Genomic DNA, 24,784 nt, shown 5'->3' with positions numbered 1-24,784 from the left:
TCCACACTAGATGCTAAATACAAAACTCTTTAGGTAAGATATTCATCACTTAGTAGTGACTACACTTAGAAAAGTTTTCACTCTAGAAGATAGTGCTTCTTTTCAGTCTAAGATGGATCAACAACTCCGGTCCCTTGGATAAACGCTCATATATCAGAAGTATGAGATTAACTGGCTATAATATTTTGCCATTAAAAACACAAAATATTTATATGGTAAGAGCTGAAGTCTTTCTAACCTTCAAAAACAACAGGTGAAATCTGTACTTCCCAATCAGTTTGCATTTCCATGCCTATAAGTCAGTCCTTGTAGCTCTAAGAACAATTAAATCCACAACTGAATATGAATGTATTATTTATTTGAGGTGGATAATTCACATCATTAAAAGTCACAGCTAACAAATCTTATCTTGAATTTGAATTAGAGGTTTATTTTGTATTTTTCAGGGGCAGTTTCAAAGAAAGTAAAATACAAGAGATATGCATCACGCATCACAACAGATGCACTTGTGGGAAAAAACTAAAAGATGATTCCTCAGAATGCAATTCAAATGGCAAAAAGAAAAGAAACCTGACTTGGGATGAAAAGAGATGCATCTTGAAGGCAATCCACTGAATGGCTTCTTCATTTAGCATTTTGAAAGAATGCAAAACATGGCACAGGCATATCCAACGCTTTCAGCCGTGAAGAGGAGAAAATCTTGTCCCAACATATTCATTGCATAAGTAATATACAGAAAAATTCAAGTAAAGGATTGTGGTCTGAAGTAAAAATTCCATCTCTTATTAAAAAAATGAGAAGGCTATCTGTTTTTCTTCTCTCCATCCACTGGTTGATCCATTTCAGAGTCATATTGGCATTTTTCCACACATTTCCTAGGGAACCAGCCTCGTTCTCTTATTCCACCTTAAGATATGAAAAGTTACATTAACTTGGAATAGAATGTGACCCACTATTTAGGAAAAACACAGGACTGGAAGAGACATCAAGAGGTTACCTAATATGTTCTCTCTCCAAGGCATCACAACTGAGTCATTGCTAATGTATTTGCCTGGGGATGCATGGATTCTCTCCCACTGCCTAACCTGTTTTCAAAGATCTCCAATATTTCCTTTCCCAGTGCTCAACTTTCCTTACTATTAGAAAGGTTTTCCTAGTACCTAATTTGAATCTCTCTGCAATTCATGTTCACAACTCTCTTCTAAGCACCAGGAACACAGGAAGCAGCTAACAACCTTCTCTACAACAATGGCTGTTTGCACATTCCTTAGCTTTTTACTATCTACTTTTCTTCTCCAGCTGAGAATTCTTTCAGCTTTTCCATTTAGGTCTATTTTGAGCACTGTGATTATTCTCATTGTGTTCTTCTCAACCCTCTACAGCTGATATTACTCTTTCTGGAGATACAGTAAACACTTTCACTTGTGTCAGTATTTCAGACAAGTCTCTGACAATATTGAGTGGGATGGAAGGATTACTTCATACATTTGTGAAGCTAGATGCTTTCTTTTTTGCAAATGTTGACTCATCGTAAGATTATGATTGCCTACTTTTTTCCCCATCAGAAGAACTGCTACTTAATCATTATTTTTTTTCTATCTTGTTTTAGTACAGCTAGGTATTCACATTTATAGAATTTTGCTATACATTCCTAACAAATTTCCTCCTATTTTTAAAGTCCAGTTCTCCAAAATGTCAGTGTTAGTCCTCAGTCAGACCTCACTTTGAATGAGAAATTCAGAAAAACATGACATTCTATTTAGCGCAGATATCATCTCCTCCTAATCTTCAAAATGAACACCACAATACAATTACCACTGTATTGTACAATTGCCATTACCGTACTCATTTCATTGACTTGTTTAGGTTTGGTGTTTGAAAGCACTTCTAGCTCACTGAGGTCTCCAACTTCCCATGAAAAGCAAGGATGCTTTCAAAGTAGTCACTGTTGGCTGCCTCTCTTTTGTCAACAATAAATGTTCATGCAATGAATTCACAATTGTTTTTAAGAGACAACGAAATCCAATGCACCCTCAATGGAAAATCTGTCAGGTAATGTTTTAGCTTAGACCTCAGCAGGAGAAACGTGAAAATTTCAGTGCAGGTGGTTATGATACTGTCTCTCTATAGACTACCAGGAGTTTTTAACTCTCTTTGATAGCTGTGTTTGCTAATTATATAATACATGTTGAAGTCCCTAGAATTGATCCTAAATCTAACATCTGATTTTTAAGACAAAGAGTAAGCCTAACCTTTATACTCACACGGGGTATTGAGGTAGGAAATCTGAATGTGTTTAAGAATAACCAATACTCAAATATCAGTATTTCTCTGATTATGAAGACATATTCCCTTTGCTACTCAAACTTGAGTAAACCATGACATTAATGTTATTTCAGTCTGACAAATTCACTTAATGTTTATCATTTATCAAAACTGACAGACCTACCAGATATAAATAGTAAAACCTGTGGATGTGGTTTTAAAAAGTAGAGAAGCTAACATCAGTACAGTAAGTCATTCTACACCTTGAGAACTGAACACGTAATGACATCCATATTTCTAACAGCAGTTAGACTGCTATACAACTGATTTGCAACTTGTAAACAATAGAAGTGAAAATAACTGTTTCATACCATCAGCAGCCGAGTCATGAATCTTCTCACCATACATCCAGTGTCTGGGGAAGAAAGTGTAACAGGTAATTAGATGCCAGAACTCATCTCAATATTTCTTTTAACCAAACAAAGTTGTGGAGCCACTAACTTTAAGCCTCTTGTGGCTAAAATCAGATCCCCTTTACTCAGTGCAATTCTAGGTTCTTCAGTACATGGTGTCGTGAAGAACGTTTTAACACCTTTAGTCACAGGGCAGCAGACACCACTGTAGTCTTCTATTGCTCGATACCGCACCTACAAATTTGAACAAAACATGGCAATATATTATTGCAAGGAGTTATGGCCATGCTGACAGTCTCATACCAAAAATCATTTCAAGAATCCCATTAGATCTGAGTATAATGACAACTGGCTGTCTAAATTAGCTGCTTAACAATGAAGCACAGAGTTATCTTTATTATCACATTTCTTATCTGGAAACTAGGGAGCAAATGCAAAGAAAGCTAAATTTTAAGTTTATTTAAGCAGAGGTTGCAGCACAGTTTATGTGGAAACACCAAGTCTTTATTTAATTGCCAGGTATAAAAATCACGAAAAGGAACAGCATCAGTAATTAGTTACATTTATTTAATACGGAAATTTCAAAGTGACATTTCAGATCACAAACATCCCAGATACTTACACTTCTTACTCGCTTGTCTGCTTTCTGTTTCAGTTGCTCTATCTATAAATTACAAATAGAAATTTAGGCAGTGTTTAGTTTAAGACAACTTGTGTATTCAACACAATGAAGTTAGGTATTGAAACCATTAAAGGCAGAGAAATATATTTAGCATTCAAAAACACTCACAAAAGTGTAACTTCTTAGTCTATCAAAAATGGCAGAAAACTTGACAGAATTCCCATTTCTTAGTCTATTTTAGTTATTAAAAAATATGGTACATTACTGCAGAGGAAAGCGGACAACTGGATAGTAGGGAGGATTAACTTGAGATAACACTGAAGATCAGTTACCGTCAAACTGTACTGATGACAGCCGTCTCTTACGGGCCAGTCCAGGCCATCTCCCTCAGGAATCCCAGACCATGTAAACACTTGCTTGAAGTTCTTCCATTTACTTCCCATGTCATAAGGAAAGACAAAGGTCTCACCCGTTTGGTAGTACTGGATTCTATCTTTGGCCTGGAAATAATAAAGAAATACAGTACATTAAAAATATCCTACAAACTAGATCTGAGCAGCAAATATTAGGAAGGCCAGGCCATATGCACTGTATGGGTCCATGAACCCTACAGGTTGAGGGAAAGAGCAATAAACTCCTGCCATGCTAACCCAGGCTTTTAAAACTACTTGTCATTAAATGCAACTATCATGGCATTTAGAAGTGTATCTGATTTTGTTTGTTTTCCCCATTTGCTCTTCAAAAACAAAGTCAGCTGGCTATACCACTGATTAATCCACTCCATGCCTTAATTTTACTTTATGCCTTTTTTAAAGACTCATTCTTCACTATTTCTCAGTTATATACAAAGACTTCCACAACTCAGGATTCTTTGTTTAATGATCACAAACGTAATTCAATACTGTTAGTGTTTATTCCACCTGAAAGAAATGCATATATAGACATGCTTTAGATATCCCACTTTCTCTATTTGTATTTCATTCTTTCAGTAACAGTGACATCTAGTGGAACAGTCAAAGAAGAATTTGTTCTCTGTTGCATATTACAGTCTGTGTTCAGTCTTCAAAGGGACATAATAGCGGTCTACATTTGACAATAAAAATTACAACAGATTATTCCACATTTAATTAGGCAGTTGTAAGAGTGCTAGTACTCAAAGGTCTAACAGGACTACGATCCAGTTAAGCTAGATTCAGTGCAGAGAGAAGGCATTACAATATCTAGGTACTCATATGGGCTCAAGATCTTCCTGTTAAATTTGATGCAGAACAAGAGAAAGACAAAAAGATAACAAATGTCTGTGGTATTATACAAAATATCCTGGTGGCACTGAGCTATTTTCTAAACATTAAGTCGGCTTTTGCTTCCACTAAACTTAGCTTCTGTTACTTTTGAAAAACCGTTGGAAAACCTCTGAAGATATAGAAATTGACAAGAAATTTAAAGAGATGGGAGTAGGTATCTTGATGTTTTCTAGGACTTTTTCAAAATGAAGGAAAATACTCCCAAAATTATTTGGAGAAGTAGTAAGTGAGGAACATCCCAAGGGAAAACAGACTATCTAGAATGGGTAAGGAAATTGGACAGTTAAAGACCTAGACAGGCATAACTAGAGGCAAAGACAACTTAAGTTTCAGATGAAGTCTGCTTATATTCCAAATAGATATGCAAAGACTCCTGCAAGTAGTTTTTAGGGTCAGTCTGGATTTTTCATGAAAAAGAAAACAAATCAGAACAAAAAAAATTATGCAGTTAAAGGATTTCTCCTTTACTTCGGTGAATTTCAGAGACAACAAGGGAAAAGCTGGTTTTTAACTAAGCGTTGAAGTGAAATGACACCATTGGTTTAAATCCAGATGGGTGAAACAAGAAATTAATAGACAAGGAGAGTAAATTTTGTAGCAATACAGAATGAGAATACTGTAATAAAAGCTTACCTTTTCTTCAATCCAGGACTCGATTGAAGTTTTATTTGTCAGAATGACTTTCATCTAAAATAGATAAAAGCATTAGATGAAAATAGCACTGATTTCTGCAGAGATACATCGGCTAGGTAAAGAAAACTTCATTTAACTAAATTCACTTGAAACAATGCAACTCTTACATGCTCAACTGAAACACATAAAATATTCAAATTTAAGAGTCAACATAGATGCATGTTAGTGCTATCCTCTAGAATTATACACTTAGAGGGATATTATATTTCGGTTTATGTATATTTTTCTTCCCTTCCAAAAATCTCAAACATTTGAAATAATGTATCAGGCATGGTTATTCCTGTTTTCATGGATAGGGACATAACTCCCTGAGATACCACGTATTTTGCCTTTTCCAGAACGGAATTTAAAACACTTATTTTTTCCCATTAAGTTTTCACCTATAAGTTCTCCCATACAGTGGACAAGAGAAAAGAAAGAAAAAATAAAATTAAAAAATCGTGGTAACAACAGAAGAGGTGGGAGGAGAAAGCAACTTAAAAACCTTGAGAAGTTATGCAGCTACATTAGCTCTAAACAAGTGCTCGTATCTCAAGTCAATTCTGTTTCTGCCCTGCAACTGACATCAGCAACAAGCTAGGAAAAACTCACAGCATTTAACTTCCTTGTAACAGACCCCATAAGCTTACCTGGATAATAAACAGCATACCAACGGCAATAGTTGTTCCTAATGCCAGTCCTAAGGCAAATAAAGATGCAGCAAATGCAGACAGTCCAAAGGGAATAATGGTTCGAGGATCTCTTTTGGCTGCACTCATGTCAATCTTCACAGAACTCCACCCAAATGATATCTGCAAAAGGATAACAGCATCGTTCAGTTCTAGAACATGCCAGCTACTGAAACAAAACTGGTTACCTGTAATAAACATGCCCAACTTCTGACAGGTTTATAATGCAAGCAGAGTAGTTAGAAAATAAAAACTATATATGTATATTTTATTTTATATTATATGTTCAAAGTATTTTTCCTGTTCCAATTTTTCCTCATCATATATATATTCTTTGCTATGTGTAGGCCTTTGCTAATAGAAAGCTAAATCAAAATCACTGCCTTTCAAGCTTCACAAGCACAGCCTAAAATCTGCAGCAAAATCTACATTATGAACAGTTTTGGATGGAAAATATGCGTAGCACAGTACTCATTTTGAATGGAAACACTATAGGTTTCCTCTGAAAGCTTTTGCAAGCACTAGTTCTCAACATTACTGCCCTGCAACCAGAGCATACAGCCTTCACCTGTTACACTCCACTGATGTTTTTAAGCTTTTCGTTGCAATTGCAAAAGCTGAAATCAAAGCTCAGAATCTTAACCATGGATCTGGAATGAGGGATGTATTCCAGAACAAGCTTTGTTCATTGTGGCTTTGGTTTTCTCATTTTAAAAGAAATTCAGTGTAATTTGTTTGTGGTTCCAAAAACAAAGTAGGTTAGTTTTTCCCTGAATAAAGTGATACAGTTCTAAAAAAAAGCAGCAAGCAAAAAGAAAATAAATAGCATCTAACTTGTGTGTTGGAAATAAATAGCAGACTTTCTGCACCAGCCAAAACACATCTTGTATGTATATAAAGAGTGCTACTCAGTATAAGTCTTCAGTGAATGCAAAGCTCTAGGAAACTCCCTGTGTTTATGACCAGCAACAGAGAAAAAAAAAAAAAGGAAAAAACAAGTATTTTTCTGATTCCTTCACCAATTAATGAACATTGTGGTGCTCTCTGCAGTTTGAGAAGTACGTACATGATGAAACAACAGCAAGGAATTCCACATACAACTTTTCAGGAAACCAAACTGTCCCATACTCCCAGGAACAAATTATCCATCCAACTTAAATTAACATTTTCAGCACTTAACTATGTTTTCTTACTCTGTTGTAAAGCTGAGTGTACATAGTCATTATGAATATGAAAGAAGCGTGAATGCATCCCAGGGGTGCTAAGAAGAGAAACAGAGTAAAAGATGCATGATTCTGGTATCCACAACAGTTGTTGATCCAAGGACAATGGTGATCCATCTTCATGACACATCTGTGAATAATAAATTCTGATTAATATAAAGGACACAAATGAGTTTGGTTTTTTTTTTTTTTGAAAGCTTAAAAAAAAGGACAGCTAGCTTTCTACAACCTACATACATTAATTTAAACCCATCAATTTCTGACAGATCAACACAGCAGTGTCCTTTGCTGTTGTTATTCAAAATAATATTTCATGTTGTAGAATGAAAGAAAACAAAACAACAAGTACTTGCAGGTCCTACTCTTCCTTCCTTATTGCCTTTTTTTTTTTTTAAATAAGCACACAGGAAAATAAAAGAAATGTCAAACCCCATGTGGACTTCTTGCTTAAAGAAGCCTGACTTCTCATTAAACGTCTCCTGGTTTTGGTAGAAGATCCTCTGAAATCTTCATTAATTGCTATGTATTGACCTCACACTGCTCTAAGTCCTTTCCTAAATCTATTTATTAGTGTAAGCACCCTAGAGACACCCTTGTATCCAACATTAAGCCAGTTATTTTGCTTCAGCTTACAGGTGAAAAAACAGAAATGATAAAAGATTTGTCCACATACCAAATTGCCTAGATTTAACTGAGCAGGTGTAAAACTCACTAATTGCAATTTTTAATTACAACTACAGACCAAAGGTATGTGATAAACAAAGGGTTGGATTACTAAAATATCCAGTTCCTCTGAAATTAAAAGTTAATTGTTTTGGAACTACCAATGTGATTTATCTTTTAAGATAGCCCACTCCCAACAGGGAGTTCAGTTTCTCCCTTTGAAAAAATTAACACTTTGTTAGCGTATGCTCAGCTCTCTGTACAAGTTTTTGAATATGCAGTCACAATCATCAGCACAAGTGTTTCTGAAGAAGTTCCTGGGTCTTGGCTAGAAATCTCACTCCATTCATGAGGGCCACAGGAACTGAATCCATTCAAACTTGCCAGCCCATAGAAGACTTTGCGGTGATTTATGTTAAATACCTCACTGCACTGCAACAGTCTAGAAATACATGCAGAGTGAGTTATTTTGGCCACAGCTGGGGGGGCAGGAACTTCTTAAAATAGTCTCAGATTATTTTGCTGATATGTGCTTCAGTTTCTTCTGGTTTATTTCACTAACAATAAATTATTAAAATAACTTGATTTTGCAGAGACAATCATCAGAATCTGCTGCCATTTCTAAATAACTCCTCAGCATACGGACTGTCACTCAGAGAAAGACTAATTTTAAAACTTGGGATGATGCAGCTAAATGACAGCCCTGGTCTGTGGTTTCAGTCTCTACTTCCTGAAAGCACAGTGATTGGATAACTTGTATTTATAGAAATAACAAAGGAATGTGCATGTTACAATACCCTTTTCCCATGTTCTCTAGTTAGTCCTTCAGAGGAGGACCTGCCCAGTAAAAGGTTAAAGGCATCTACAGTGTAGACTGCAAACAGTGCAAGTGTCTTGCCTTTTTTTTTTTCAAGCTGCACTAAATTTCAGTGCAGCTATTTATAATAAAAACATAGAAACATTAGCTCTAAACAGACCTGTTGGAAGATTAACACATAAAAAAGGCACAAATGTTTTAAGTTAACCACAAAAGCTTATGACTTGACTTCATAAGGAGACTCCCCCTGAAAAAAAAACCTTCAGCAAATGGTAAAGAACAGTCCAAAATTTCCACTCAAATCAACGTTTTAACTGGTAAGAGAACAGAACAGGCTTTTCTACTGCCTGAACAGGAGGATGCTTGGGCTCAGAACTTAGAAACGACTGAAAGATTTTTAGGTATTTAAACAGGCTCACCTCCCTGAAACAGTACTGAAATATTCTGTTAATACTGTCAAGTTCTTAAGAGAAATTGATTTTCAACTAAGAAGAAAATGTTAAAGGCAGATAAACTTAACTTTCTTCACTAAAACGCTGTAAGAACACACAGAAGTCATACAACTGGAAATATTTGAAACAGGTACAGTGTTCATCAGGAAATCTTTTAAAAATATACAAGACCTGAAAGAATGAAGGAGATTAATAGTTCATCACTAGCACAGTAGTTGCTTTCAGTACAAACATAAAGCAATTTTAAAGAGACAATACCTGTTACATTTTCGACAGTGGTGTGAACGTGGTGCCTTGTAAGACTGACATACTTTACAGTACTGGAGATACATGCAATCCTGAGAATTTTCCTTTAAACAGAAGAATTGGCATATTAGATAGAATTCATAATTCTACTGGCAACACGCATCTTGGCACTTGCACAGCCTAATACATCCTTGCTTTCTTCTGACAGGGTGTGTTCCACAACCCAACCCTATTTAATGGTAGGTGGTGGGAGGGGGGAAAAAAGAAGAAAAAATCTGTCTGCTATCAACACAACCATCTCTCACTGTTGAGAGTGCTCCTAGCTAAAATAAATAAACAATTCTTCAATCAGGATTAGGAATTGTGCAAACAGAGTTTCATAGTAAACTGAGAGTATAAAAGAGCATGGGGCCTTTATCGTTAAAAAAAATGTTTGTACGCCTTGTCTCTCATTTTAAACTATGAGCCAGTCTAGGCAAGCTGCTAGAACATTAATGTTGAGCTGGCTCTCATCACACTCTTGTCTCCCTGTCTTACAGACACACTCGTGTGCGATAGCTACAGACACAGAGAGACTTGTAGAGAGCAAGTAGTAATGCTGGGCAAAGCCCTGCCACCACAAAGTGGAATAGACAGCTATCCCGCTGGGACTACCTTTGGATACTCTTCTCCCTACACTTGGTCTTGAGATGTAGTTCATGAGCAGAAGTGTGATTATTCCTAATTTTGGTGTTACTGAAACACAAGCTTTGGCCAGCTGCCTCGAGATACTGAGCCTGCATCATGCTGGTCCTTGACTACTGCTATTCTGAGAGGTTACTGAACGAAAGGAAATGAGGATTTCTACCTTGACTTACAAACAGGGTGGTGAGGCACGGGCACAGCCTGCCCAGAGAAGCTGTGGATGCCCCATCCCTGGAGATGTTTAAGGCCAGGCTGGATGGGGCTTTGGGCAACCTGATCTGGTGGGGTTGGGACTGGGTGCCCTTTGAGGTCCCTTCCAACCCAGGCCATTCTGTGATCATAACCCCGTGTTGCTCGTTAGCTAAACACGTAATTTGCTGGCTCACGTTAAATTCACTGAATGAAGTCCGTGCTACCGGCGGCGAAGTCTGCACTACCCCAGCACCCGCATGAGTGTGCAGAGAACCCTGAAGCTCCAGTTCCTAAGACAAGTCGCGACAAAGGCACGACATGGGGCTTCCCCTGCCCTCCCCGCGCTTCCCCTGCCCCTCCCCTGCCCCCCCGTCCCCAGCCCCGCAGCGAGGCAGCTCTTACCGGCGTCCACCCCAGCGGGACGTACCCGGGGCCGACGAACATGGCGCTGAAGTAGTTGTAGAGAATCATGACGGTCCAGTTGAGGAGCACGACGAAGTTGACGCTTCCCCCGGCGGTGTCCAGGGGCCAGTACCACAGCGCGGCGTCCGCCATGGCGGTGGCGGAGCACACGGCCACCACGGCCAGGGCCACCAGCGGCCCCCAGTGGCACAGCCGCCGCGCCTGCCGCAGCCCCCCCGGGCCGCCCATGGCCGCTACCGCCGCCCGCCCGCCGCCGCCGCCGCCGCCGCCACCCCGCCGCCCATGGCCCCGGCGGCCGCTGAGGGAGACGGAGGGGAGGGAAGGGAAAGGGAAGCGCCGGGCCTCGGCCCCGCCCCGCCCGGCCTCAGGAGCCTGGCAGTCCGCCGCCCTCGGGGCCCTCTGGGAAACGGAGTCCCGGCCCTTGGCCCGTGGGGTGGGGTGGGTTAGGATCACAGAATCGTTAGGGTTGGAAGACGCCTTCAAGATCGTCTGGTCCAACCGTCCCTACACCACCAATGTCACCCGCTAAACCATGTCCGCAAGCACCACGTCCAGCCTCTCCTTGAACACCCCCGGGGATGGTGATGCCACCACCTCCTTGGGCAACCCATCCCTATACCCGACCGCTCTTTCTGAGAAGAAATGTCTCCTCATTTCCAACCTAAACCTCCACTGGTGCAACCTGAGGCCATTCCCTTTAGTCCTATCACTGGTTACCTGTGAGAAGAGGCCGACCCCCAGCTCCCCGCAGCTTCCTTTCAGGCAGTTGCAGAGAGCAATGAGGTTTCCCTGAGCCTCCTCTTCTCCAGACCAAACACCCCCAGTGCCCTCAGCCGCTCCTCACAGGACTTGTGTCCCAGGCCCTTCACCAGCTTCATAGCCCTTCTTTGGACACACTCCAGGGCCTCAATGTCCTTCTTGTGTAGACAGACCCAAAACTGAACAGAGCACGTGAGGTGCGGCCTCACCAGAGTACAGGGGAACGATCACCTCCCTGGCACTGCGGGCTGCGCTATTCCTGACACAAGCCAGGATGCCGCTGGCCTTCTTGGCCACCATGGGCACACTGCTGGCTCATGTTCACCAACCAGCACCCCCAGATCCTTCTCCTCTGCACAGCTTTCCAACCACTCTGCCCCAAGCCTGCAGCGCTGCATGGGGTTGCTTTCGACAAGCGGGGTTGCAGCGGACGGGCTGACCGCCACCTCCCGAGCGCCGGGACCGCAGTCGGAGCCCTGATGGCTCACCGCGAGGCGAAGCGGCCGCGAGGGGCTGGGTGACGCTGCAGAAAGCCCCCAGAAGAGGTGAGGAAGAGGAGGAGAATTGCGGCGGAACCCTCCGCGAAGCGCCGTGCGGGCGGCGGGGACGCGTTTCGCGGGGAGCAGAACGCGGAAGCGGCCGTGCGAGGAGCGGCTCCCCCCCCCCCCCCCCGCCGCCGCCATGTCCTCCGACTTCGAGAGCTACGAGCAGGACTTCGCCGTGCTGACGGCCGACATCACGGGCCGCATCGGCAAGGTGCCCAAGCTGCTCGGAGGTGAGCGCGGCGGGGAGAGGGGGCTCGGCCAGGAGCCCGGCGGTACCGGCCGGGCAGCGGGCAGGGCAGGGCAGGGCAGGGCGGAGCGGGGCTTCGGCTTCCATCGCGGGGAGCGGAGCAGCCTCCCGGCGGCTGCCTCGCGAAACTCGCTGCAGGTCCCTGGCAGGGCGCTGCCGGCCTGCTGGAGGGGGCTGCGGTCCTCTGCCTCTGGCGGGGGGTGTAGGAGGTGGGCCCGCACAGGAGGAGGGCTGGGGGCGGCTGGGGTGGCTGCTGCAGCTGCCTGGTGCTCAGTGCTCGCTGTTGGGATCCTGCCACACGGTGAATAACGAAAATCGAGACTTTTTCCGTGTGGCGTAGGTAATATCGGAGTTGGATAGTTGTGGTGACTCACGTGGAGCAGCAGACCGGAGGAGATCAGTGTTCGTTTATTTAACGTGTTGGTCACTAGCCTGCAGCATTCGTGGGCTGATTCGTGACGTATCCCTGTGGTACCGCTGGGAAAGTCTTCGAGTGTCAGGGCAGAAAGCTGAAAGTGATGATCTCTGTAACCTGGCAGCTAAATCTTCTAACCCGCGTGAATCAGCGCCCTGATGGGGTGCTCCCAGAATGCGGCAGATGAAAGCTAAAATTGGATTTCTCATGCAACTCACCTTATTCTTCTGTGTCCAGGCTGCTAAGGACTTCTGCCTCTGTTTCCTATGCACATTTTGCAAAGCTTTAGGATACTTAACCAGTGGAAGTGGTTATCTTAAAAAGAGGCGATCAAAAGGCACACACTGATGGTACACCTGTCTGTATGGCTGAAGGGAAAAAAGTCATATATCCAGGACCAAAGAATAACTTCTTACTTTTAGGGTGAGAAGTGCATCATGAAGTGCTGAAGTAGTGACTAAAGAGGATTTGAGGTAGGTGGTTAACTAAAACATATAATCCCAGTGCGTTGTTAAGTCAGAGGTCCAAAGTACATCTGAAATGAATAAATGGGGATTTTCAGTGAAAGTCTGTTTGATTCTGGGAGGTTATGTCTAATTGTTAGGAGATTAGAAAGACTTCTAATAAAGCGGGGATCAGTGACCAACCACAGGCATAACTGAAAGACAGGAATCTATGTCTTCGCATTGGCTTAACAAAGCTGTTTTGCTATTGGGCTTAATAAAAAGGACATTTGACGTTAATTCAATCACAGTCTGCAGGTACTTATGAGGTAGCGTTCTTGTGATTGAGATTTAGAACGGGTATAATTTAGATTGCCCAGAAACAATATTTAACCTGTAAATAGCCACTGAAACCATTTACAGAGGAGAGACAGCAAATTCTTCGCTGTTGTGAAGTTCCTATTCGAGGCAGTATTTCTTTTTCCACTGCCTCAGAAAGAGTTGTTGACTTTTATAGCAGTAAATATAAGGAGCTCCTTCAAGTAAAGGAAGACATTGTAAATACACGAATGTCTCCTGTTCTGAAAATTGGTAGTGCTACAAAGTGAGCATGCTTATTGAAAAGGAGCAGAGACTTCACTTCTTAATTGCGTGGATTATGGAAGTCATTGGAGTCTGTTTAGCAGCTGAAGAATATTCTGCTTCACAGTAGTGGATTTCCATAATCCTCTCCTTAAAGTCAGCCCCCCCTTATTCACTCTGGGGAGACTTTGGAGCTTAAACATGAAATGAATGAAGAGTATTGTCTTTAACAGTGACATAGCTTGAGAGCAACAGGCTTTGAAATCATCATTCTTTTAAGTAGCCATTAGAAGGGTGTTTTTTCATTTTTTTTTTTAAGAACTTACTGTTCTTTCAGAGGAGAAAGAATGCATGTTCCCTGTGGGATTGATAGTGTGGTATTGGGCTAAATGGCCTCAAGATAATACAACAACTAATTTATTTTTCCTAGAAGTGGCTTTTCTACGTTAGGATTTGAGGCTGGTCTGATATGGTTTGGGCTGGCTTGCTTTATAGCTACTTTTTGCTCTGTACACCTGTGAATGGAGTGCTTCAGTTTTCAGAACTTTTCTGTCTTTCATCAGCAAAAAGTTCACGTATAACTTTATTACCTAACATTGCAATTTGGCTTAGAGGCACTTTTCCACCTGGGGAAACAAAAAAACAACTCTGACTATGCTGAACACTTTAAACAGAAATATTTTAAATACACATTTTTCCCTTGTTTCTTACTAGGAATATTTGCAAGATCTTTGCTTCTTCATCACCAGAAGTTCCAGTTAGTTCTTGTGGAGAAGGCTGGGAGAGCCTCAAAAAGAGGATTATGATTCAAGGTGGGAGGGGGACGTGAGGACAGATGCACGTGAGGTGGCATTTTTCAGAAGCAGTGATATGAGAGAGATTGCTGATGGCCTTCTTCCTCCACGCTGGAAGAAGCAAGATGAAAGGTGTAAGGACTTGAGCTACTTCTGCATAATACAGAGAGATCTACTGAAGTCTAGTGACTGGTTTGTTTCCTTCTGCTTCCTGAGATGGACCTGCTGTAAGCTTCATGTTCAGTTGAATCGGAGAAATACTGGTTAATTGCGTTTCTAATGTTCCTGCATTCAGAGTTTGACAGGATTTGATGCAGCCTCGTATTCTAGGAGGAGGATGGCTCAACAAACAATCCTATTGTGACAAAGGCATAAATAGTTCAGCAAGAAATGTAACAAAGACAGTCTGATACTACAGAAACAATAAGCATCAGGGACAATAGAACGTCTGGGGAAGAAATATCTTCTGTTGAGGCAAACGTCATCTGGAGAATTAAAGACAGTGTTCTAAATTCAGAAATGTCTTTTAAGTAGATTTTCTGTGATGCTGCTGCAGGTCTTTGGAGAACGAAGATCGTTGACTGATGTGTTTTATTAATACTCCTCGTTGTTTTAGAGAAACATCTGTCTTGTTATTTGACCAAATACTTATATAAATTTTGATTGCTTGATCTGAAAGAGAATGTTCTCAGTACCAACTGTGATAATTAGCCTTTTTCCAGCATGGTAGCCTCTGTGTGGTGATGTTTTTCAACTGGAGTGCTCTAATTCTTCTGATACTTGATACCCGCATCTTCTACTGGGCAATCAAAGCACTGTTATTTCAGTTTCCAACAGATTTAACTGAAGAAAGTCCTACCTTTAATTTTCTTTTATGTCTCTGTAATGGAGTTTACTGTCTTCATTTCAGGGCTGGCTCATTATGATGTGCCTCTGGAACTCAGTTTTATAAGACAAAGAAAAAAAGCATGTGGTGTTCTGGTTGTCTTTGCTGTTGGACAATAACTTCTGGCAAAGGGGTGTTAGGTGAACATGTAAAACACCTCAGCCAGTGTAGTGAAATCTACAAGTGGTCTACAAACTGAAGTTCTTTGTCACTCAGTCTCTTCCTCAGTGTGTACTAATAAAAAGAAGCAATTCCACAAGTAATGAGCCTTAATAGTCCTGGTCTAAATTTTTAATCTCTTCCTTGGTTGTGAGCTCAAGCCAGTGCTGTGTTACCTTCCTACACTAGGCAGCCATCTGCCTTTCTGTAACTGCTCGACACTGGGGGACAAACCGCTGACTAATGCAAGGGCAAAAAAAGCTGAAAGAACAGAGGAAAATGTAGTAAGGTTTATTTCATTTAAGAAAGTGATAGAACCTTATGTACAGACACAGAATTGATTTCTTTGCAATCCTTACTCAGATTCCTTACTTTTGTTTCCAGTCTTTATGCTTATCCATACTTTGCCAATTTGCCCAGTTCAGTTATGCAAGCTAAGTGCTGCATTTTCTTTAGGACATTCTGTCTGGCAGTGTGGAAACACAAATTGCATTCTAAATTTAGATATATTTGAGGGAACAGCGCTTTTTATTTTCTCTTAAGGATATTGCCTGTTCTGAATTAAGAAAAAAGTTGTAAAAAAGCACATGCCAATATTTTATATGATGGAAATGTACTTAAAGAAATCACTAAGTGGGCAGACTAAAAACTACTAAGACACAGTGGAGTAAAACACTATTAATATGAGAATCTTTAATTGGATCCCAACTTGTTTGTCCTGATCTACTAGATTAGTGGCAAGCTTCGCTTACTCAGAGCTCATCTGCAGTCTCTGAGCAGGTCACCCTGTGGATGTTGTGTCCTCCTCTCTATGGGCATTCTGATTGTGAAAGAAGTGGTTGCTTCCTTAGGCTGGGCGTGGCATTAAGACTGACACGAAACCACATGCACACCATTCCAGCAAGTGCTTTCTGATACTGTTGTAGCATTTCATTGCTTCTGTTGCTGGTATCAGCAACAGGTCTGGATGTATCAGCACTCCTGCAGGCAAGTGGCTCCAGACAGCATGCTCGCACCTGGATTTATTTATGTGGATCCTGCTAGAGGAAGGAGGCAAGTGGAAACAAGTGGGTACTTTTACTGGTACTTGGTTAAGTTGACTTTTTCCTCACCGAAGTGCCCTTTTGGGACCCTTCCACCCCTTCTTGCTCTGGGGAGTATATGGTACCGTGTGCCCTAGAGGATCAGCAGTTGCAAAAGATCGGCTGCTTTCCTGGAAATCTATGGAGGTACTGCTCCAAAGCTGCAGTGCCAGGATATTGCCATGTGCCTGCTCACACACTTGTGTTGGAAGGACACACTACCGTGTTATGGGTAGGCCTCACTCCCTGCAATTGTTTTGGTCACCAGCTGTGTGATTATGTATACATAAATCTGAGAGGATCTTAAAATGCTGCTCTGGAGTTGGGTTAAATTTTAGTATTAGCTAAGTTATTGAAGATCATTTGAATAACTCCTAAATTTTACACGAACAGTTTTAGCTGGATCTCCTGGTATACTGATGAGTTTTCCCTATCATGGTCTGTAGGTTAGTATCTCTGGGGGTGAGTAAGATCTTACTTGTTATCACAGCTGGTTTGTACCTGCCCTGTATGATGTTAAAGGAAGACTCAGAACGGCAAGGTCTTTAAATGCTTAGTCTGTTTCATATAGGGAATGGGACATCTCTCAAAACCACCTTACACAACAGTCTGAGTGCAATTGCTAAACTTCAACTTCCCAGAATAATTTTGGGCAAATTTTCAGCAGAATAATTTACTGGCAACTGTAGCTGCTGGACAGATGAGTTCCTTAAATATCCACAGAGGAGATGCAGGTAACTGGATTATGCATTTGGAGGACTGGAAAAAGAACAGGGGATGTTACAGGTCTGGAGTTCAACACCTGATCAACGTTATTATAGGTTCCTTGCAACATTTGTGTACCAGCAAAGAAAAACATCCTCCTTGTCCAAGTAGCAGAGAGAATCAAAAACTTACTACTGGAATTGCACCAATAGCAGTTGAGTTGGGACAAGCATTTTTATTTTTGCTTGACAGAAATCATGGGGATTAGCAATGTGAATGACTGCATTAGGCTTTACTGAGTTCAGAATAGGGTGGGTAACTGAGTATTCAGTGCAGTGCAAGGTAGCTGTTGTAGTCACACGCAGAATTTGAACAGTATGAAATATCTTTAAAAACTGAACAACAACAACAAAACTTTATCCCTAGATTTCAGGTTATTTATTTTAATATGTATGAAAATTGTAATCCAGTAAAACTCAGGGAAATGTCGACATTGCTGTAGTACATTTATTTTCTGCTGCTATATTTTTAATCTTATTTCAGCTTCAATAAAATGATATTGTGCGTTTTATCTCTTATGTTGTTTTTCCTTTGGTCCATTGTCATCTTGCTTCCAAGTGAAGGGAGGAGCAGAGATGTTTTGGGATGCTGGGTAGGGGAACTGAAATGTGTGGATGAAGAAGGGGCAGATTCTCTTGGGGCGGGGAGGGGGGTAAGTTATGTTCAGAAGATAAATCACTAACCACGACATTTTCTGGCTTGGGTGCTGTCATGAGAACGTGGTGGGAAATTCAAGAAAGCCATTGTTAGCGTACATCTTCTGCTGTAGTAACATCAACCAGACATGGCAGTGCAAGTTCAAGATTTACAAGAAAGATGCTCTTTTTCCACGGCTTCAGCTTTGTAGAGAGGATTACTTGATGAAATGCTGGGTCTCTTTCAAGGATAAGAAGGGAAGGTCTATTTGTGAGGGATTTAAAGGTGAGCTGTAACTTTTTATTTGTGAGAGGATTCATCTGCTTCTTTCTCACTTGCATCACTGACAGAGTTCCCATTACTCTGCATCAGTGTTAGACAATATTTTATTCAAGACATACTGTTCTTACTGCTGCCACCCAGGAACACCTTGATTTGCTTGTATAGGTTGTGATGGAGTCCCAATTGATTCTCTTAGCTCCTGGTGAGCCTCATTGGCACGGGACCACTTGCTTATGCAGTCCAGTCTCAGAAGTAGTCTTTACTGGCTCTCCAGCTGGCTGTAACACGTTCGTCAGAAGTTGGGGTTCTACAAGAGTAGCTTTGCCTTAGTTCAGGACCTCAGATAATAGTCTCATTTTGGGATTGGAACTGAGTTGCCCACTCAGTCCACGATGCTATAACAGCTTTTTAGGTGATAACCCAGGGCATATGCTTTGTTCTTGAGAATCTGCCATGTGCGGAATAGTGTATCTTCAGAAGACAGTTTTTCTAGTCCTTGCCTATTTGCAAAATCTCTGCATTATATTCAAGGTGCAAAGATGATCCTGAACCTGATAGTCCCTGCAGGCAGAGCTCCAATGTATGTAACTGATGAAGGGCAGATCATGATGTTAGCATGTCCCTCAATGAGCAAAATGTATATTATGTAAATGGGAGAAGTAGAGGAGATTGTAGAGACTAGTTCTGGTGAAGCTGAAGACAGATGCATAGGCCCATGCAAATGTAATGCAGGACACTAACACCAACAGGAGGACTCAACTGAAATTCAACCTGCTTATACTGGCGATGCTTCACCAAAATCTCTGTAGCAATTTAGTCCTTTCGGGAGGAGTTCTGTTGTTTTTAAGGAAGATTGGTTCAAGGGCACATTTTGCTTTATGGGGCAGGACTTCTATTTTTGGTTGCTCTCTTGGCATCCACTGCACCTTGCCTACAGCACTGGGCAGCAGTGGCTGGTGATACTGTAGTGTGTGCACTTTATCTACTTCATCAGGCAAACCACCAGCACATATGGTGCTATTAGTTTCAAGCAAACGTTGGTATAAAAAGTGGCATCTTCAGAGTTTTATTGTTAAATTTGTCGAAGCAATGGGTGGATTTACAGTTGGGAGGATGGAAGATGTGGCCGTGCAAGGGGCACAAGGCAGTACAAATGACAGTATTACAGCCCCTTGATGCCTGCAGTAGTTAAGCAATTGTGGCAAGATCACAATCATATTGGTATCTTCACGATTCTTTTTCAGATGAGAAGAAGCAGATGGTTGCAAATGTCGAGAAACAGCTTGAAGAAGCAAGGGAACTGGTACGTTATGACTTTTCATAGCCTAACCACAAACTGCTGGGGAAAATAATGGTATTATTAGAGGCTTAACATGTGACGCTTAACATGTGATGCCCTAAAAGTATTTAATATATTAGAATATTAAGTAGTATTTTTGAAATACTTAATATTTGAGAATATGAAATACCCAAGAGAAGTGTATCAGACATTTTAATCTTGTGTTAAGTGATTTAAGGTTTGTATTACTACTGCAAGCTATTACAAGTTGCTACACGCTTTGATTTATGGGTTAGGTTTTTTACTTTAAGAATTGAATTAAATATTTGTACCACCTGGAATATTTTTTTTCTTCTAGGATCCATTCGTCTACTTGATTTAATCTGTGTGGTTGTCTTGTAGGGTAATAGGTGTTGTTTTCTCTTTCAGCAAGTGAAGGAAAAAATATTTAGCTGTCTGAGGTCGAGGAGGTAATAGCAGCGTGAGTTCATCTGGAAAGACCATATGTGTTAAGTGAGCATTAGTTAGTGGTCCACACTGGCAGAAGAAAGCAGTATAGATAAAGCATCTATGACTTTTTCTATTTTTGTTTCCAGCAACCTGTCATGTACTCCACCTGGAAGGAGTATAAAAATAAAGCTTTGTAGATGTGGACTAACTGAGCAAAGGTGTAGGTGACAATTGAGATTGACTTTTTTCCACATAGCCAGTAGTTCTTACCCTGAAGCAGCTTTTGTTTATTGCCTTCAGATGAGTTTGGTCTATCTAGTGTCAGAAATGTAATCTGATTCTTGGGATAGGGAAATGAAATTAGTTCTGCTAGACTAAAAGCTGTTCAAATTGAGCAACTCAAATCAATTATTTGTTTATTAACTGAATGGTAATATTGAAACTCACTTTTTTAAGATTGTGGCATAGAAAGAAAAAGGGTTGTTGTATTTTTGTTGACATACCTTGTGCTTTTAGTCTAAGGATTGAATTAGCCTTGTAGGCAGAACATGTAGCAGTATGGGGAAACTGCAGTCTGGGTCTTCTGCTGAAAAATCATTCAAATTTGGTTCTCTATTCAAATTAAGATTGGAAGGAGCAGAAATTGAGTTAATGGTTCATTGCTTTTCTTCTTATGTCAGAAGAGAGATCATCTAAATTTGTATTTATTGTAAGAGTAAAAATTAAATTCTTGTATCTGCATTTTCATCCTAATGACGATCTTGATTTCATGTACTGACTTCTTTCATGCTTTTGTTTTAGATCTTGTTGCTAATGCTGCTAGACAGGTGCTTAATTCAATTACTGGCTTTAAGCAATTACCTTACATGTTTGTGATTAATGTCAAGGCTTGGGTTTAAAAATCAATTTGAACAAACCTGCTAATAACAGAACTGATTAAAAAGATCCCCTTTTAAACTAAAGGCTACACTAGAAAACCAAAATAAACCTAATTCCTTGCCACTGATAGTTTTCATACATTGGTTTGCTTCTTTGTCTTGTCTGATAAAAGATTTGTTTAGCAGATTTTATTTCCTAGTTGTTTAGAAAATAACTCTTACGTGTTATAAATATCATTGTAGAGATATTTAATTTACATTGACTAATCACTGATTGTTTCAAAACACTGTCTGCTTTGTTTGGGTAAAATCACTGCTGCAACTGACTTGAGCTATATGCAGAACTGACACCAAAACTATTCAGACTCCCAGGCTGCCTTTTAAAACTGTAGCTGCTGAGTAAGAGATTTCTGGAGAGAAATCGTGTCATTCTTACATCCCATGCAGAGTGTGATAGAGTCATAGAACGTCTCTTCCAACTCAGGTTATTCTATGATTTTATGATCCCCCGAGTTGGAAGGGACCCACACGGATCACCAAGTCCAACTCCTGGCTCCACACAGAACCACCCAAAAATCAGACCCTGTGTCTGAGAGCGTTGTCCAAACACTGCTTGACCTCCGTCAGGCTCGGTGCCATGACCACTGCCCTGGTGAGCCTGTCCCAGTGCCCGACCACCTCTGGGTGCAGAACCTTTCCCTAACCCCCAGCCTGACCCTGCCCTGTCCCAGCTCCATGCCGTTCCCTCAGGTCCTGTCGCTGTCCCCAGAGAGCAGAGCTCAGCGCCTGCCCCTCCGCTCCCCCCGTGAGGGAGCTGCAGGCCGCCATGAGGCCTCCCCTCGGCCTGCTCTGCTCTGGGCTGAACAAACCAAGGGACCTCGGCTGCTCCTTACGTCTTGTCGTCTAGGCCCTTCACCATCTCTGTAGCCCTCCTTTGGGCACTCTCTGATAGTTTTATGCCCTTCTTATATTGTGGTGCCCAAACCTGCACACAGTGCTCGAAGCGAGGCCACACCAGTGCACCTGAAAGTTATGTTTGCTGGGTTTTAAGAAAGGTGAGTGATAAACTTAGATAGATTCTATGAGTATCTAGCAAGTGCTAGAAGAACTGGAATTATCGAAATTAAATAAATAAAATTTGGCCATGTGTTATCTGTCTTTATGCTTTATGGTGATGTGCACGTCACAAACTCATTACAGCTATTTAAGTTTAGTGTTGCAAATGGTAGGTTATTCTTACTTTGACACTTTTTTTTTTTTTAATGTAAATCTCTATTTTAGCTCAAGGACTTCAGAATCAGAATAAAATAGTGAAGCTTCACCAAGTTTCATAAAATGCTAACAACTGTCAAGAGCAATTTCCATGTGGGATAGCTCCTGGAAGTCCCTGCGGGAGGTGGAGATTTATTCTGGAGTCTCAATACGCAGCAGCAGTAGCAGTGCTATCTTACCCCACAGTGGTTTTGAGTGGAAATACCTTTGGCTGCTCTGCTTTGTGCTGTACTCAGTGCTGGGAGTGTACTGGGTGTTGTGAGGAGCAAACCTACTAGTTTGTACCCCTGAGGAGACTTAGGGATGGGGCCTTGTTAATGAATTTGTGCAGGAGTCAAGTGCCAAAATGCTCAGCTTCACTCACCATAGCAGTGGCATATTTGAACATGAGCAGTAAAAGAAGTTTGGATAATCAGGTTTTCTGAAGAAAACTTCAGCTTCTACAGATGTTTTCAGATTTAAATGCCAGGTTATTTTTAGATTTTTGTAGGATCTAGCTCTAGTTTTGCTTATGTGTGAAAAATATTATTTTGACAAATAAAGTGAAAGTGAAGGTGCATGAAATGAGGTTGCATTTAGGTTGACACCTGCTTGGATCACTATCTTCTGCATGAGTTGGCATGGAAATTTATCACCCCAAGCACAAAATATACCTGTTTAAACTCATGATGACACACAAAAGCAAACAAACAAACAAAAAACAGGTGTGAAACTTCAGTCAATTCAAATGTGAATGCTTCATCATTACCTGTAGCATTTCCAAGAATATAATGGGTGTGTTCCTAGGACCTTACACTCTCTGATACTGACTCTTTAGAATGAAGGTTTTGGATTTTATGGACAATGGTCTGATCCTTGCTGCAAATTCTTTATTCATATGGCAAATTGTTTCATTTTTATTTAATAGATAAGAATTAAGATTTCATTAAAATATCCTGATCTTGCACACATAACTCTATAGATGTAAGAGGAATGTTTTCTATGCTTATGGAATCTTTGAGATCAAATATATTGATGTGAAATGATAAGAAATAAACCATTAACTCCGGCTATCAGTTTAATTTATAGTACCCCTTTGGAAAGTTACGCCTGAGCGAAAGAACTGGGTAGAACTAGAAATAGCTTTGTACATTTTAATTCATTACTGACTATTTCATTAAAGTCTGCTTTACAGTTTATTATTAAAAACCATTTTGTATAATCAGAATAGATCAGGCTGAATGACTTCTGAGTATCTGGTAATTCAATTGATTACATTCAGATGCTTTTCTTATGATACAAGGATGAAATTTCAAAGTATAAGCAAGTGATTACACAGGAATAAACTATAACTGTCCCTTGTGAAGACCCTTAAACAGCAGCTTGGGACCCTAATTGACAGGCATTTCTGTTCAGGTGCTTTATTGCTCAGCTGAGCTCAGAAGGAGGTGAGTAAATATTGTTTCAGGTACCTACAGCAACCAAGGAGAGGTATTCTTTTATCTTTTTAAAGTAAGTCAGAAAGATTTTTAAAAGCAAGTGAGGTAGTCTTCAGCTGTGCAAAACAGAATTCCTGAACAGCTAGCATGGTGTAAAGGAGGTTCCTTGACCCAACAGTCAGGTAATTAGCAGGCTGGTTTATAACTCCTGATTTTCTGTAATTCTGTGCCATATTCTTGTGTTTCAGGCCCCTTAAAGTTCTACATGGAAAGAATAAATAGCAAAAGTGTTTGAAAAATAAATTCTCTAATGTTTTATGTGTTCAACTGTTTTTAACAATATTTTCATTATAATTCTAAAATTCAGTTATATAATATACCTGCTCACAGATTTGGGATGTAGATTTAAGCAGCCAGTTGAGAAGCTCAGGCTATTTAATAATTCTGCTGACTAGGCATAGAAGTACAAGAATTATTTTATTAAACAAAGAATCTATTGGTAAATAAAATTTTAGCATTTACATATGTGTTATATATATGTGTGTGTGTATATATATACACATATATGTGTGTAATATACATACATTTACAAAATGTGTGTGTGTATATATACATACACATATATTATATATATATGTTTGTGTTTATCCAAAAATAAATAAAATACCTTTTGCATCCAAAGGTTTACCAAACCACACAGCTATGTGGAGGTAGGCTATCTTCTGAATAATGCGCTTAAAAGTATTCATCACATTTGGCACTGAAATCCAAAAAGGTTTGAACAGAATATTTTTTCTAAGCATTAATAATACTAATTTTGTCATTTGTTTGCTGACTTAAGGCTGTGCAAAGATTTTGATAACTTGTCCCTATATTAGAGGATATACAACATTTCTTGATAAAGAAACAATATTTCTTGGTATTTATGAACAAATAGGTAAATCATAGAATCATAGAATGGTTTGGGTTGGAAGGGATCTTAAAGATCATCTAGTTCCAACCTGCCTGCCATGCGCAGGGGTAACTCCCACTACAAATTTATCCTTGCTTTAATTATCCCTTTGATTTACATGTCCCTTCCTTATTTTTACTTGCTAGCTTGAGCAGATGGAGCTTGAAGTTCGAGAGATTCCACCTCAAAGTCGGGGAATGTACAGCAGTCGAATGAGAAGCTACAAACAAGAAATGGGAAAACTTGAAGCTGATTTCGTGAGTTTTTAACATATC

At 40.5% G+C, this 24,784-nt stretch overlaps 2 protein-coding genes across 7 annotated transcripts in view; one reads left to right on the top strand and one right to left on the bottom strand.

The window, feature by feature from the left end:
* Window positions 1–337: 337 nt before the first annotated feature.
* Window positions 338–11,006, bottom strand: ZDHHC6 (zinc finger DHHC-type palmitoyltransferase 6). The gene is made up of 10 exons (XM_067000598.1): window positions 10,645–11,006; window positions 9,379–9,470; window positions 7,159–7,318; window positions 5,927–6,088; window positions 5,238–5,291; window positions 3,633–3,800; window positions 3,301–3,342; window positions 2,767–2,912; window positions 2,637–2,680; window positions 338–906 (listed from the first exon to the last, which is right to left on the bottom strand). The coding sequence occupies exons 1-10, from the start codon at window positions 10,891–10,893 to the stop codon at window positions 803–805; spliced, it is 1,221 nt and encodes a 406-aa protein (XP_066856699.1). The 5' UTR covers window positions 10,894–11,006; the 3' UTR covers window positions 338–802.
* A 1,055-nt stretch (window positions 11,007–12,061) lies between these two features.
* VTI1A (vesicle transport through interaction with t-SNAREs 1A) overlaps window positions 12,062–24,784 on the top strand; it is a 266,673-nt gene continuing 253,950 nt past the window's right edge. For all 6 annotated transcript variants that reach the window (XM_067000600.1, XM_067000603.1, XM_067000599.1 and 3 more), the window contains exons 1-3: window positions 12,062–12,199; window positions 19,505–19,563; window positions 24,656–24,766. In XM_067000600.1, the coding sequence (XP_066856701.1) occupies window positions 12,106–12,199; window positions 19,505–19,563; window positions 24,656–24,766 (264 nt within the window). In that variant the 5' untranslated portion in view covers window positions 12,062–12,105. The remainder of the gene's footprint in view (window positions 12,200–19,504; window positions 19,564–24,655; window positions 24,767–24,784) is intronic.

This window comes from Anser cygnoides, chromosome 7, assembly GCF_040182565.1.
Source record: "Anser cygnoides isolate HZ-2024a breed goose chromosome 7, Taihu_goose_T2T_genome, whole genome shotgun sequence".
Lineage (NCBI taxonomy): Eukaryota > Metazoa > Chordata > Aves > Anseriformes > Anatidae > Anser > Anser cygnoides.
The sequence above is the reverse complement of the archived record's forward strand: the minus strand, read 5'-3'. Positions and strand labels throughout refer to the sequence as shown.

Coding starts and splice junctions, on each gene's coding strand:
- ZDHHC6 (XM_067000598.1), bottom strand. CDS start 10,893: ATGGGCGGCCCGGGGGGGCTGCGGCAGGCGCGGCGGCTGTGCCACTGG. Junction 7,319..9,378: donor CACTGTCGAAAATGTAACAG/GTATTGTCTCTT, acceptor TATTATTCACAG/ATGTGTCATGAAGATGGATC. Junction 907..2,636: donor TCATGACTCGGCTGCTGATG/GTATGAAACAGT, acceptor TCATATCTTAAG/GTGGAATAAGAGAACGAGGC.